Genomic DNA, 15,166 nt, shown 5'->3' with positions numbered 1-15,166 from the left:
ACCCAGTGAAGGGCCTCCTTCAAGATGCCATGGGCCGTCGAGTCTCCCGGGTTTTCTTCTTGATTTTTTTTTTTTTTTTTTTTTGAGACAGAGCCTCGGTTTGTTGCCCAGGCTGGTGTGCAGTGGCATGATCTCGGCTCACTGCAACAACCACCTCTAGGTTCAGGCATACCTCAGCCTCCCGAGCAGTTGGGATTACCGGCATGTGCCACCTAGCCTGGCTACTTTTGTATTTTTAGTAGAGATGGGGTTTTGCCATGTTGGCCAGGCTGGTCTCGAACTCCTGACCTCAGGTGATCCACCCACCTTGGCATCTCAAAATGCTGGGATTACATGCATGAGCCATCATGCACGGCCATCAAATCTCCTGGATTTTCTTTTCCAGCACTAACCTTCTTCATCTCCCTCTTCCCTGACACGCTTCAGCTTCTTGCGGCTAGCTTTGGCGGCGTTCTGCATCTTAGGGATGTCTCGGCCATAATAAAGAAGAAAATGGTTGTAGACATCTTTCAGCTCATCCATTGATTGGACATCCTTTAGCCTGAAAGGAAAGAGACATAAGGTTTCAGTCATCACTGCAGAAAGGGTATATCCCAATTTGGCTACAAGAGGTCCAATTCCCAAAAGGCAGTATCCCAACTAAAATGGGATGCCAACCAGTTTTTTCTAATTATTATTACTATTGTTATTATTTTTCTGAGACAGGGTCTCATTCTGTTGCCCAGACTGGAGGCGGGATGATCACTTGAACCTGGGAGGTTGAGGCTGCAGCGAACTGTGACCACACCACTGCTCTCCATCCTAGGCAACAGAGAAAGACCATTTCTTTTTTTTTTTTTTAAAGACACATAGCTGGGTGCAGTGGCTCATGCCTGTAATCCCAGCACTTTGGAAGGCCAAGGCGGAGGGATCGCGACGTCAGGAGATAGAGACTATCCTGGCTAACATGGTGAAACCCCCCATCTCTACTAAAAATACAAAAAACTAGCTGGGTATGGTGGCGGGGTGCCTGTAGTCCCAGCTACTTGGGAGGCTGAGGCAGATGGTATGAACCTGGGAGGTGGAGGATGTAGTGAGCCAAGATCGCGCCACTGCACTCCAACCTGGGCGACAGAGTGAGACTGTCTCAACAACAACAACAAAAAACAAAAACAAAACCAAGACACATGATAGCCCTAGACCACATCTTATTTATTTATTTTTTTGAGATGGAGTCTTGCTCTTGTCACCCAGGCTGGAGTGTAATGGCGTGATTTCGGCTCACTGCAACCTCCACCTCCTGGGTTTAAGAGATTCTCCAGCCTCAGCCTTGCGAGTAGCTGGGATCACAGGCATGCACCACCACACCCGACTAATTTTTGTATTTTTAGTAGAGACTGGGTTTCACCATGTTGGCCAGGCTGGTCTCAAACTCCTGACGTCAGGTGATCTGCCCACCTCAGCCTCCCAAAGTGCTGGGATTACAGGTGTGAGCCACCACACCCAGCCCCTTTTCTTTTTTTCTTTTTTTGAGACAGAGTTTTGCTCTTGTCACCCAGGCTGGAGTGCAATGGCACGATCTTGGCTCATTGCAACCTCCATCTCCCAGGTTCAAGCGATTCTCCTGCCTCAGCCTCCTGAGTAGCTGGGATTACAGGTGCCCGCCACCACACCCAGCTAATTTTTTGTATTTTTAGTAGAGATGGGGTTTCACCATGTTGGCCAAGCTGGTCTTGAACTCCTGACCTCAGGTGATCTGCCTACCTCAGCCTTCCAAAGTGTTGGGATTACAGGCATGAGGCACTGTGCCTGGCCTCCTTTTTCTTTCTTTTTTTTTTGAGGTGGAGTCTAGCTCTGTCGCCCAGGCTGGAGTGCAGTGGCATGATCTTGGCTCACTGCAACCTCTGCATCCTAGATTCAAGCGATTCTCCTGCCTCAGCCTCCCGAGTAGCTGGAATTACAGGCGCCCGTCCCCACGCCCAGCTAATTTTTGTATTTTCAGTAAAGACGGGGTTTCACTGTGTTGGCCAGGCTGGTCTCAAACTCCTGACCTCATGACCCGCACGCCCTGGCTTCCCAAAGTGCCGGGATTACAAGCGTGAGCCACAGTGCCCGGCCCCAGCCCCCTTTTTCTTAAGAGACAGGATCGGCCGTGCGCGGTGGCTCACGCCTGTAATCCCAGCACTTTGGGAGGCCGAGGCGGGCAGATCATGAGGTCAGGAGATCGAGACCATCCTGGCTAACACAGTGAAACCCTGTCTCTACTAAAAATACAAAAAAACAAACAAACAAACAAACAAACAAAAACACCAAAAAAAAAAAAAACCCAAAAAAAAACCCAGGATCTTGCTCTTTCACTCAGTGTAGAGTGTAGTGGCATAATCATAGCTCACTGCAACCTTGAATTCCTGGGCTGAAGTGATACTCTTGCCTCATCCTCCCAAGTAACTGGGACTACAGGCAGAAGCCACTGCGCCTGGCTTTGAGAAGCTATAATTCTTTTTGTTTTTTTGAGACGAAGTCTCACTCTGTTGCCCAGGCTGGAGTGCAGTGGCACGATCTCAGCTCACGGCAACCTCCACCTCCCGGTTCAAGCAATTCTCCTGCCTCAGCCTCATGAGTAGCTGGGATTACAGGCGTGTGCCACTGCTCCCAGCTAATTTTTTGTATTTTTAGTAGAGATGGGGTTTCACCATGCTGGCCAGGTTGATCTTGAACTCCTGACCTCAAGTGATCTGCCCGCCTTGGCCTCCCAAAGTGCTGGAATTACAGGCGTGAGCCACTGTGCCTGGTTGACAAGTTGGATTTCTAAGGGATGGGGCCCTGTGCTACACATTCTCCAAGGTTTAACAATGCTCCTGCAGGGCCAGCCTTGGGTCTGAGGGCTTCCCATCATGGAATAAACACCACGTTTTACCTCTCCATGTCAGTGGTGTCCAGAGCCCGGATGCCATCAGCAAGAGGTTTGTCAGGGTCAGCAGAGATCTGTTCATACTGATAAGCCTGCATCTTCTCAAACAGCCGTGTTAGGTTCTCTTTACGGATCCGCAGCTGGGTCCACTAAGGTGAAGTAGGGCAGGAATGAGAGCTTGTGTTCAGCCCTGGAGACTCAAGGCTGCTCTGTTCCTTACCAGAAAACCTAGTTGGGGGGACTAGACAGGCCTGGGAGGTTTGGGTTTGTGGTATCCTGGCAGTAATGGTGCCTTCCCTGGCCTACACCTCTTGGGGGCCATGGATCCACATTACCTTTTCATCCCACTGCCAGACTCTCCATAGGTCATTGATGTGCAACTCAGGCTCCACATACTCCTTTCGATAGAAGGCAATAAAAGGCACCTAGGATGGCAAAGAGACTGCAGTCACTCAGAGAAGATAGATTTGCTAAGATCCCCTCTGTCAGTAGATAGTGACTTCCTAGAGAAACAGCTCCAGGAAATTCAATAGTCAGAAGCCTGGCCTCCCTCACAGCCCTTCCAGGGCCTGGTGCTTTCCTCAATAGGAGAAAATAAAGCTACAGACAGGGTAGCATTGTTCTTATGATCACTAGGGTCTCTGCTGATCCTAACACTTGTTGAGTCATGGATAGGGGATAGGAGAAGGGGGCTCCCACCTCATTTAGGTAACTATCTTTTCCCTCATCCCCTAACTAAATTTCTCACCAATGGGCCACCAGAGCTTGAGGTGTTACCTCAAAATGCTGATTTCGCATGAAGCCCAGGGCCTCTTTGATCTTCTGAATTGTGCTGGGCCCTTTCCGACTGAAGCTGCTGGCTGGCTGCCCTCGGTCTAGGTAATCACAGCTTTCCTACAGTAGGAAAATAAATAAATAGCAAGACAGTGTTTACTTGGTTTGTCTTACCATACAAGACTGCTTAATAACAAAGGATAACCTTTCTAGATGAAATCTAAAAAATTTTTCTCATATACACACACTTGTTGGGACTACATACACATAGTTTTCTATACCAGGCACACGGATGTATGAAATAGGGGAGGAAGAGCTCCCCATCTTGATGAAGTGTCTTTCGGTTCATGTCAAAACCTAAGGATCTTTTTTGCGTACCTGGAGAGAAATGGTTGGTGTGGCAAAAGCATTCCTGTAGATCCAGTCAGCTTCTTCTTCTAGTTCATCATCTTCAGCCCCCTTGACTGGGATGGAGCGGAGCTGCAGTGGATAAGACAACAGGGTGAGACTGACTTTATCTTGTGTCTCACTTAAGAAAAACATATACCTTTTTGGACAGAAACATGTGATCATGAAGTGCACATTTCCAGTATTGCTCTACAAATGCCATACCAGTGTTGTTCTGGCATGAAATAAGCATTTCTTTTTTTTTTTTTCAGATGGCGTCTCGCTCTTGTTGCTCAGGCTGGAACACAATGGTGCGATCTAGGGTCACTGCAACCTCCACCTCCGGAGTTCAAATGATTCTCCTGCCTCAGCCTCCTGAGTAGCTAGGATCACAGGTGCCCGCCACCACGCCCAGCTGAATTTTTTTTTTTTTTTTTGAGATGGAGTCTCGCTCTGTTGCCCAGGCTGGAGTGCAATGGCGTGATCTCGGCTAACTGTAACCTCCGCCTCCTAGGTTCAAGGAATTCTCCTGCCTCAACCTCCCAAGTAACCGGGATTACAGATGCACGCTGTCACACCCAGCTAATTTTTTTTTTTTTTTTTGTATTTTAGTAGAGACAGGGTTTTACCATGTTGCCCAGGCTGGCCTCTAACTCCTGAGCTCAGGCAATCCACCCGCCTTGGCCTCCCAAAGTGCTAGGATTACAGGCGTGAGCTACCATGACTGGTCGCCCAGCTAATTTTTTGCATTTTTAGTAGAGACGGGGTTTCACAATGTTGGCCAGGCTGGTCTCGAACTCCTGACCACAGGTGATCCACCCACCTTGGCCTCCCAAAGTGCTGGGATTACAGGTGTGAACCACCGCGCCTAGCCATAAGCATTTCATAGTTTTTTTTTTGAGACAGGGTCTGCTTCTAGGCTGCAGTGCAGTGGTGCAATGATGGCTCACTGCAGCCGTGACCTCCCAAGCTCAAGCAATCTTCCCACCTCAGCCTCCTGAGTGGCTGAAACTACAGGTGTGCACCATCACAACCAGCTAGTTTTTTGTATTTTTTGTAGAGATAAGGTCTCCCTATGTTGCCCAGGCTGGTCTTCAGTTCCTGGTCTCAAGCAATGTGCCACTCCGGCCTCCCAAAGTGCTGAGATTATAGGTGTGAGCCACAGCACCCAGACTGCATTTCACAGATTTCTAAAGAAAACAGTATTTCTAGAACCGTAAGCAAGGTAGAGTCTATCTTCCCTTCTCTAAGAGCTGGATTTCCCAGGCCCCGGGTGAGATGAGGTTCAAAGCCTGTGCTGGATACTCAATGCCAGACTTTTGCTAGATTATTTCTTGGCTACAAGGTAATTATGGATTGGTAGAAGAGCGGAGGCTGGTGGTTTTTTACCTGGAACCTCTCAGGCAGGTCAGTGGCTCGGATTTCATTGTCCTGATCTGTGAGGTGGCTGCTTTCTAGCTCACTGGGCTCATACATTTCAAAGATGCTCCTACGGCTCACACGCTTCTTGGTGGTCTTCTTGGGGCGCACTCGGATTTCACCCTCAGCCTCATCATCCTCATACTCATACTCTTCCTCCAGTTCTTCATCATACTCATTGTATTTCTCAAATTCATCATAGTCAAAGTCCACACCGAAGATTTCCTGGGCTTCTTGCAGGGCCCTGTAGGTGGCAGCAAGAGGCAGTTGGCTCAGGTTCAGGTGAGAGGAGAGAAATGCAGCCCTTGCATAGATCCTTTACTTGTCCCAAGGGAACTGAGAGGGTTAGGAGGAAGGTAAACAAAATAACCATATTCACTGTGGACGAAAGGCTTCATTGGGGGATATTTCTGGGCAAACTGTTGTATATGGAAGAATAAAAAGCTCATCTTTGGCACCTTCAAGTGACAGCAATCAAATAGCAACAGAGCAAACGGGTCTGTATCTTGCTCAGCGGACCCATCTTCTGCTAAGGCATTACAGTATTCCCTTAGAGCAAAAGCTTTCAAATTTGTAAATTGTGACACGGGCATTTGTCTTCCAACAAAATTATATTAAGAATGTCAATATATATATAATTGAATAAACATGGAGCTATAGGCTGAAGAGGAACGCTGCAGCCTTGCCCATGTGGGACTCTACTCCAATCCCACAGTAGCCCTAGAGTGCAGAGACAGCTCCCAGGGCTTCCAGAAGCAGTCTGAAATCACTGCCTGGTAGAGGTTATTTGAGGCAGGGAAGCAAAATGGCTGCAAGCTAGGAATGCCCCATTTTTGGCAAAGGCCTCTGACCTCCTCCTTCCTGACTGGGCCCACTCAATCACTTTATCCCCACCATGTACCAGACCCCACTCACGCGTCTGTGTATCCAGGAAGCTTTTTCCGCCACTTAGGTTTTTTCAGAGGCTGTCCATCATCATCCACAATGAAGTCGTCAATATCTGGGTAGGAAAAGGAGGGGTTGGGGCTCAGAGTCAGGGGCTCAGCCAGGACTAAATTGCTTTGGTTCCTACTATGTGAGTGGCCAGTGAGCAAAACAGAAGGGAAGCTCCTGAAAAGGAACTTCTTTGCGTCAAATGCTGGGGGATGTAGCTAAAGAATGGTTTCCATCCTGTTCCCATGGGTCAGGAAATCCCAACACCCATCCAAACACTGGCTTCCCTGCCCAATATAACATACCTGACTCCTCATCATCTTCTTCCTCCTCCTCTGGAGGAGCCATGGGGGCCTCCATGGCCTCCTGCCCTTCTTCCCCTTCCCCATCCTGGAAGATTTCTTCCGCAATAGCTTCTTTTTCATGTTCCTCCTTGCCATATTCCTCCTCGTCATCGTCCTCGTCATCTGACATTTTTTTGACACGCCGGTACTTTTGCTAGGGGTGGGAAAACCTGCCTTATCAGGATCTGAGGAGTCTGGCATACGGATACCAAATCTCCAGTCTCACTCCCTTCTTCCCACAATTACTCTGACCAAGAGAGATGGGAAAGAACATGCTAAGTGATGCTCTTGTAGCCTCAAAGCCCATCCTTGAAACTTGGACAAGACTTTCTCTAACAGGCACCCAGATCTGGGATGCAAATCTAGGCTCCGTAGTACAATGATACCGAACACCGTGCTCTAATGTTCTCCAAACTGTCCTGCGTGTGCCTTCTCACCCAGAGACATTGAAATTTCCAGGGCTTTTTCCTTCACCCCCCAGGGACAAAGACAAAGAATGACACTTACTCCTCTTTTGACTTTGACACCCAAATTCTCCTCAATGAGGTCAAAATCATCATCCTCCAGGCGGTCATCAAAAGAGGCTGAAGAAACAAAGTGTTGCCCATGGTGATGGGGTGGCCCTTTTCTGCTACAACCTCCACCCAAGCCTCACTTGAGCCAACAACAGACTACTCACTGCGTTTTCTCTTCTTGTGGCCAACATCATCTTCTGAATCACCAGAGTCACTGCCCTCATCCTCCTCCCCTTCATCTTCATCATCATCGTCATTGATAAAGCCTTTCAGGTTGCCTTGCTCATCCTGATCATCTAGGTTCTCCTCCTCCTCCTCCTCATCTGGAAGACATGCATGTTTGAGGCATGGAGACTGAAAAACAGGCTAGAGGTTCAGGGTAACTTGTTTAATGTGATTATCCATTTGATCTGCACCTAATGACCTGGGTGCCATGTTAACTCTTCTGCCTCATGTAAAGATGCAAAACACAGCCATTGACTTAAGAGTAGCAGCATCTGGAAAGAATGTTTTTTTCCCCTACATTCACCATCTGTCTTTGGGCAGGATGATCTTCCTGGTCACTTTGGCTTCTCAAAATCATTACTAGATTATTATAGCCACCAATAACTTTGTTTTACTGTTTGTAAACTCAGCAGCTATATTCCTTTTTTTGCCATAATTCCTTTGATAAAACTTGTACGTCCCTTTACCCCTTTGAAGTCATTTCGTGGTTCTACTCTGTTGACAATTCTAAAGACTGGGCTTGGCCAGAGAAATAGGAAACTAGGTGAATAAATATCAACAATGCTAGGTCTAAAAACAGAAAGTATTATATACAGACTTATCTATTGATTTATTATCAACCACCCCCCAACTAAAGTAAACTCCATAATAGCTGGATCTTTGTTGTTTTATATTTCTAGTTCCAGGCCTAGTGCCTGGCATATAGACAGATGCTCAGTTAGTATCTGCTAAGAATGACTGAAAGTTCTCAAGCTGGTACCTCATGTGTGATAACTTCTGTGCTGAGCCTGAGCCTTTCATCAGCAAGAATCCAACTATCCAAAGCTTAGCAATAGTGGGGAGAAGCTTGAGGCTGGGGCCTCCTCACCATCATCCTCCTCTTCCACAAATTTCTTGGTGACTCGGGGTACCACCTCGCCTTCATCATTGTATTCTTCCTCTGACTCCTCAGCCTCGCTTTCCACAAAATCAGACATTGCTGCAGCTTCTCACTCTGCCTGAAGACAACTAGGGAAAGAAAAGAGTGAAGGATAAAAAAAAGGGACACATGATTGTACAGAGGGCTCTTAAACCTTCCCACAAACTGCCTGTTAGCAACCTGCCACTGCTCTGCCCACTCAACATTCCCACTTGGGGAGAACAAAAGAAGAATCAGATGGTTCCAACTCTTCATTATCCACTCCTCCCAGCATTGCTTCTCTCATATGTACTTTTTTTTTTTTGAGGTGGCGTCTCACTCTTTCACCCAGGCTGGAGTACAGTGGCGCAATCTCCATTCACTGCAACCTCCGCCTCGCCTCCTGGGTTCAAGTGATTCTCCTGCCTTAGCCTCCCGAGTAGCTGGGATTATAGGCGTGCGTCACCATGCCTGGCTAATTTTTCTACTTTTAGAAGAGATGTGGTTTCAACATGTTGGCCAGGCTGGTCTTGAACTTCTGACCTCAGGTGATCTGCCCACCTTGGCCTCCCAAGGTGCTGGGATTACAGGTGTGAGCCACCGCACCCGGCCTCATACGTACTTTTAAAAAGAAGGCAAAAGCCAGGCTACTCGGGAGGCTGAGGCAGGAGAATCTCTTGAACCTGGAAGGTGGAGGTTGCAGATTGTGCCACTGCATTCCAGCCTGGCGATGGAATGAGACTCCATCTAAAAAAAAAAGCCATTAGGCCAGGCGTGGTAGCTCGCTCCTATAACCCCAGCACTTAGGGAGGCCAAGGCAGGTGGATCACCTGAGGTCAGGAGTTCGAGACTAGCTCGACCAACACGGTGAAACCCCGTCTCTACTAAAAATACAAAAATTATCCGGGTATGGTGGCAGGTGCCTGTAATCCCAGTTACTCCAGAGGCTTAGGCAGGAGAATGGTTTGAACCCAGGAGGTGGAGGTTGCAGTGAGCTGAGATTGCACCACTGCACTCCAGCCTGGGCAACAAGAGCAAAATCTATCTCAAAAAAAAAAAAAGAAACAAAAAGAAAAGAAAAAGAAGGCAATTATACCAGACTTGTATATGTATCATCTCTCTTCCCCAGAGTTTTACCTCACTTACCATTTAAAGACAGGAATGGGCAAATGAGGAAAGAAACTAATGTAGGGACAATTAAGTGGGGATATGGTGGTAGAGTGGGATTATGTGATCTGCTCCTAGGAGGCTTGGAAACAGTAAGTGCCAACTTTATAAAAGGTTTCATATATTTACATACACTTTCATATATTTACATACACTATTCATACTTATTAGCAAAGTCAAAAGCAAAATCTCTTTTCAATAGATTAAACACACAAATACTTCATGAACTTGAGCCGATTTGTGTGAGTACTGGTTGGGAGCATTTGGGTCCAAAAAGGGCCTATTTTTATCATTTACTCCCCTTGCAGGTAAAAAATCTTGAAAGGCTTCCATGTCCTACAAAATAAAGGCAACATGGTTAAATGGAAAGACTGCTGGGCTCAAGAGTAGAAATCAAATCCTGGTTTCATACCCTATCAGCTAAACATAAACTTAAGCAAATTATTGGACACGCCTGAATATCACTCTCTTAACCTAGAAAATGGTAATAGCGCTACCTACCTTAGAGGACAGTTGAGAATATTACATGACATAGGGGAAAGAACCTATTGTTTCAAGATGGGTTAACTGAGTTTGAATTTGAATCCTGAGCCTAATTTTCCTTAGCATTCTGTAATTTTGTACCAACCAACCCCAACTTTATCTTCCACTTCCCTGCTTTCAGACTCATCCAAAGCCTGGAAACGACAGTAGGGATCTTCAAGAACTGTAACATGGAGCTTGATGGGCCTTGAGTAGGACTTAAAAAACAGCACACATCATCACAACAAGATTCCATTGTGGAACCCTAAAGCTGGCTGCTGACACACTCAGCATCACTCCTCACCCTGTCCAGTAAAACGGTCTATGGGATATATCCCATGTACCTTTCTCCCACTTAGACTACAAGCTTCTGGAAGATAAAGAACATATCCAATGGAGGGACTAATAAAAATCATGAAAACATAAATGGCAATACAAGAAGCATTATAAGGCACTCTGTGATTCTGTACCAGAAAAGCTATATCCCTTCAAGTGTGCTGCAACACATTAGCAATAAATTAGCAACTATTAAGTGTCTGTTAAATAAACTACTTACATTTTCATATTGCTGCCATCTTCCCAGTTAAAGATGGCAGTGGGAGGGGAGAGAAGAGAAGGGTGGCTAATGGCTACCTGAAGGTGCCTTAAGTTCTGTGGCTCTAATTCTCCTCAAAATTGCCCTTACAGAGCTCAATCAATACTATAACCAATGAACTTGAGATTAACTAAACTCAAGAAAACAAAACTGAAGGTATAGGAGGGAGGGGGAATGTTCAATTTTCGGTTGAGGTTTCAGATGCCATTCTTTCCACAAACCTAACTGAATGCCTACCATGTACATATACTCTGCTAAGAGCTGGGGATTTGAAGAGAATTGTTCATTTTCTTTCTTTTTTTTTTTTTGAGATGGAGTTTCGCTCTTGTTGCCCAGGCTGGAGTGCAATGGCGTGATCTCGGCTCACCGCAACCTCCACCTCCTGGGTTCAAGCGATTCTCCTGCCTCAGCCTCCCGAATAGCTGGGATTACAGGCATGTACCACCATGCTGGCTAATTTTGCATTTTTAGTAGAGAGGGGGTTTCTCCATGTTGGTCAGGCTGGTCTTGAACTCCTGACCTCAGGTGATCTGCCCGCTTCAGCCTCCCAAAGTGCTGGGATTACAGGCGTGAGCCACCACGCCTGGCCGGATTTTTCATTTTCAAAGAGTTGGAATGTCTCCTAGAGGGAGAAATATGAAAATAAGGACCATAAAATCATTTTATATATTACTACAGACACACAGAACAGGCATAGGAAGAGAACTGGACAATAAACTCACAACACACACACACACACAGAACCCAACCAAAATAATATGGGTCTCTCTCGGGTATTTTAAGCAATTTTTTAAAAAGTACCCTGAGGAATAATGCTTATTACACACCTACCAAGTGCCAGACACTAACAAATATCCTACTATTTTATGTCCCTATCAAGGGGAACAAGTATTCTATTAATCCCTACACTGTCCTATGAGTTACAGCACACTTCTCTCTCAACAGAGGAGGAAACAGACTCAGAGAGATGTAGTCATTTGTTCAAGGTGACAAAACTATCATCTGTAAGTGCTGAGGTCTGTCTGACTCTTCATGGTTGACAGTACCACAACTATCAATAGTTTTCAGGGCGTGGTCCAGGGGCCAGTCCCTCTGTTCTCTCAGGAGTGTAGAGGGGAGTTTTCCAGAGGTTATATGACATGTGGTTATCACAACAGACTGAATGCAAAAACATATGAGAACACAGCTGTATTCTGTTAGGGCAGACATTAAAACATTGTACTAAAAAACAAAAAATGTCATTCTTACTTAATTTACTTATTTTGAGACAGAGTCTTGCTCTCTCACCCAGGATGAAGTGCAATGGCACGATCCTGGCTCACTGCAACCTCCGCCTCCTGGGTTCAAGCGATTCTCTTGCCTCAGCCTCCCGAGTAGGTGGGACTACAGGTGCTCACCACCACGTCCGGCTAATTTTTATATTTTTAGTAGAGATGGGGTTTGGCCATACTGGCCAGGCTGGTCTCGAACTCCTGACCTCAAGTGATCCACCTGCCTTGGCCTACCAAAGTGCTGGGACTATAGGCGTGAGCCACCACGCCTGGCCTATTCATTTATTTTTTAAGACGAAGTTTCACCATGTTAGCCAGGCTGGTTTCGAACTCCTGAGCTCAAGTGATCCACCTGCTTCGACCTCCTAAAGTTCTGGGATTATAGCCAGGCTGGTTTCGAACTCCTGAGCTCAAGTGATCCACCTGCCTCGACCTCCTAAAGTTCTGGGATTATAGCCAGGCTGGTTTCGAACTCCTGAGCTCAAGTGATCCACCTGCCTCGACCTCCCAAAGTTCTGGGATTACAGGAGTGAGCCACCACACCCAGTCCATTCTTACTAAAATGTTTTGTTTTAAAAACTATTATTATTTGGCCGGGTGCTGTGGCTCATGCCTGTAACCCCAGCACTTTGGAAAGCCGAGGCGGGCTGATCACCTGAGGTCACGAGTTTGAGACCAGCCTGGCCAACATGGTGAAACTCTGCCTCTACTAAAAATGAAAAATTAGCTGGGTATGGTGGCAGGCGCCTGTAGTCCCAGCTATTCGGGAGGCTGAGGCAGGAGAATTGCTTGAACCTGGAAGGCAGAGGTTGCAGTGAGCCAAGATGGTGCTACTGCACTCTAGCCTGGGCGACACTCTGTCTCAAAACAAACAAACAAAAAAACCCAAAAAAACTATTGTTATTCATAAAAAGTATTATTGTTTACTACTTTAAAATAAATCAATAAATATTTTTAAATGTCTCACTGAGTTTTAATTTTGAATCTGGTAAATATCAAAGGATATAACTCACATAAACAAAATGCCTTTGGAGTCCTAAATAAGTTTTAAGAGTATAAAAGGGTCCTGAGTCCAAAAAGTTGAGGAATGACTGTAAAGACCCTAAAGAGCTGCGGTATAGTAAGCCTAGGGGTTAGGGTGATGCTCTCCCATGCCCCCAAGATCTCTATCCTTAAGGTCATTTAGCTTGAGCACTGCCAAAAGTGAAAGTCTTAAACTTCTGCCAATTAAATCTGGAGCTCTAATTTTAATTTTGACATTGCTCCCCCTCAGCCCTGAACTGAGCCATTAAAAATAGATTTGAGTACGGCAGCCCCCACACATAGCTTGTTTTAATTAGGCTATCAGACCCACAAGTTCAATCTTTTAAGGCCTCAACATCTTCAAATTAAATGCCAGCTCCTGCAGACCAGATGCCCCTCAGCCTACTTAACAAAGAAACACACAGCCTACCTGATGAAAACAACAGCTTTCTTCTGTCTCAAGGGCAGCTGGTGCTCCATGCTGCACACAGCTTGGAAAGATAGCTGTGTTGTCTTTCTTCCCATCGCCTAGGTTAGCAATAAAGCACACACTATGCTATAGCTGGGGAACGCCTCCAATCTAGCTCAATACCAAGACTTCCAGTTATAAGAGGTGTGCCAGAAGCAATTCTGACTTGCTGCAACTTGCAGGAGCTAGATGTGCAGACTGCAGTGCTACTGCAGTCTGAGACTGACAAGCGGGAACTACTCTAGAATAAAGACACTAATGTATTTATTTGTACATGATTATTATTAATATGTGGTATCTATGATGAGCCTGATGTAGTCTGGATGTTGTATTTAGCACTTACGCTCTTAAAATTTTCCCCATACTCACACTGTAAATTAAATTTGCAACTGGAATAGGTCTAGAAGGGCAGTGGGGAGATGGAGGGAGAGGTTTCTCTAGGCAGAAGCACAGCTGCAGAACAAGATGTGGCTCAAAGGGAGAGGCTGGTGGTTACCATGACATTCGCTGGAAGAGGAATGGAACTGTGATCAGGTTGCCACAAGGGAGGCCCTCTGCAGTCCCTCCCTTTGAACAAGAAGTTGTAGGAGGCAATTAAGAGGAGACCAGAGTGAAAAGAGATCTAGTCTGTTAATTCCTTCCACTTTGCAGATTCAATTAACATTTGCTGGTTTTTTTTTTTTAGAGTCAAGCTCTGTGCTGGGACTTGGGTATACAAAAATGAGTAAAATATGCTTCCGATCCTGGTGAAGTTCACAATCTTGGTGGAGTTCACAATCTATCTCAAAAAACTTGTTAATAACGTTATGACAAAGCACAATAGGGTTATGTTAAGTTATATAACTGGACTATGAGAGCAATGGGAAGGTTGGGGAATATCTGAGAAAAGGTAATGCCTGAATAAAAGAGGATTTAAGAAAACAGTCTGGAAAAAGGCAACATGAGCAAACATTTAGGCGTGGTGCTCTGAAGAACAGTCCCAGAAGTCTAGGGTGGAGTTTAAGCTATAAGACATTCCACTTTGTCTTGTATCATATATATATATATATATATATATATATATATATATATATATATATATTTTTTTTTTTTTTTTTTTTTTTGAGACAGAGTCTCGCTCAGATACCCAGGCTGGAGTGCAGTGGCATGATCTTGGCTCACTGCAAGCTCCGCCTCCTGGGTTCACACCATTCTCCTGCCTTAGCCTCCCAAGTAGCTGGGACTACAGGCGCCCACCACCATGCCCAGCAATTTTTTTTTTTTTTTTTTTTGTATTTTTAGTAGAGACGGGGTTTCACCATGTTAGCCAGGATGGTCTCAATCTCCTGACCTTGTGATCCGCCCGTCTTGGCCTCCCATAGTGCTGGGATTACACTTGTATCCTATATTTTATGGGCAAGGGACTAGGACTATTCCAAAGGTATCCATAAGTGAATATCCAATTTGGAATTTCAAAACCTGAAGTTTAATAAATAAAAGTATTTAGAGTCTACTTAAGTCCTTTTAAATCTGGAATTCAGAACTCTTTGTAATTTAAAAAACCCTGAAAACCTAATTACATGAAGTCAAGATGTTAAAATACAGAAAAAGTTAATTTTGTTCATTTAAAAATATTATTTATTCGGCCGGGCGCGGTGGCTCATGCCTATAATGCCAGCACTTTGGGAGGCTGAGGCAGGCTGATCACTTGAGGTCAGACACTCGAGACCAGCCTGGCCAGCATGATGAAACCCT

General features: G+C 45.6%; 1 protein-coding gene across 2 annotated transcripts in view; it reads right to left on the bottom strand.

Moving 5' to 3' along the window:
• SUPT6H (SPT6 homolog, histone chaperone and transcription elongation factor) overlaps window positions 1-15,166 on the bottom strand; it is a 40,223-nt gene that overhangs the window by 20,460 nt on the left and 4,597 nt on the right. Inside the window, exons 1-12 of one of the 2 annotated variants that reach the window (XM_063656076.1) lie at window positions 9,069-9,127; window positions 8,356-8,807; window positions 7,427-7,585; window positions 7,255-7,331; window positions 6,709-6,901; window positions 6,386-6,470; window positions 5,441-5,714; window positions 4,043-4,144; window positions 3,668-3,784; window positions 3,226-3,315; window positions 2,897-3,039; window positions 393-541 (exon numbers count right to left, since the gene is read on the bottom strand). In XM_063656076.1, coding sequence (XP_063512146.1) covers window positions 393-541; window positions 2,897-3,039; window positions 3,226-3,315; window positions 3,668-3,784; window positions 4,043-4,144; window positions 5,441-5,714; window positions 6,386-6,470; window positions 6,709-6,901; window positions 7,255-7,331; window positions 7,427-7,585; window positions 8,356-8,464 — 1,498 coding nt within the window. In that variant the 5' untranslated portion in view covers window positions 8,465-8,807; window positions 9,069-9,127. Of the gene's footprint in view, window positions 1-392; window positions 542-2,896; window positions 3,040-3,225; window positions 3,316-3,667; window positions 3,785-4,042; window positions 4,145-5,440; window positions 5,715-6,385; window positions 6,471-6,708; window positions 6,902-7,254; window positions 7,332-7,426; window positions 7,586-8,355; window positions 8,808-9,068; window positions 9,128-15,166 lie in introns of those variants that run through there. The other variant, XM_054458693.2, reaches the window with a different exon arrangement.

The sequence above is a fragment of the Pongo pygmaeus genome, chromosome 19, assembly GCF_028885625.2.
Source record: "Pongo pygmaeus isolate AG05252 chromosome 19, NHGRI_mPonPyg2-v2.0_pri, whole genome shotgun sequence".
Lineage (NCBI taxonomy): Eukaryota > Metazoa > Chordata > Mammalia > Primates > Hominidae > Pongo > Pongo pygmaeus.
This window is presented reverse-complemented; position numbering and strand designations above follow the sequence as displayed.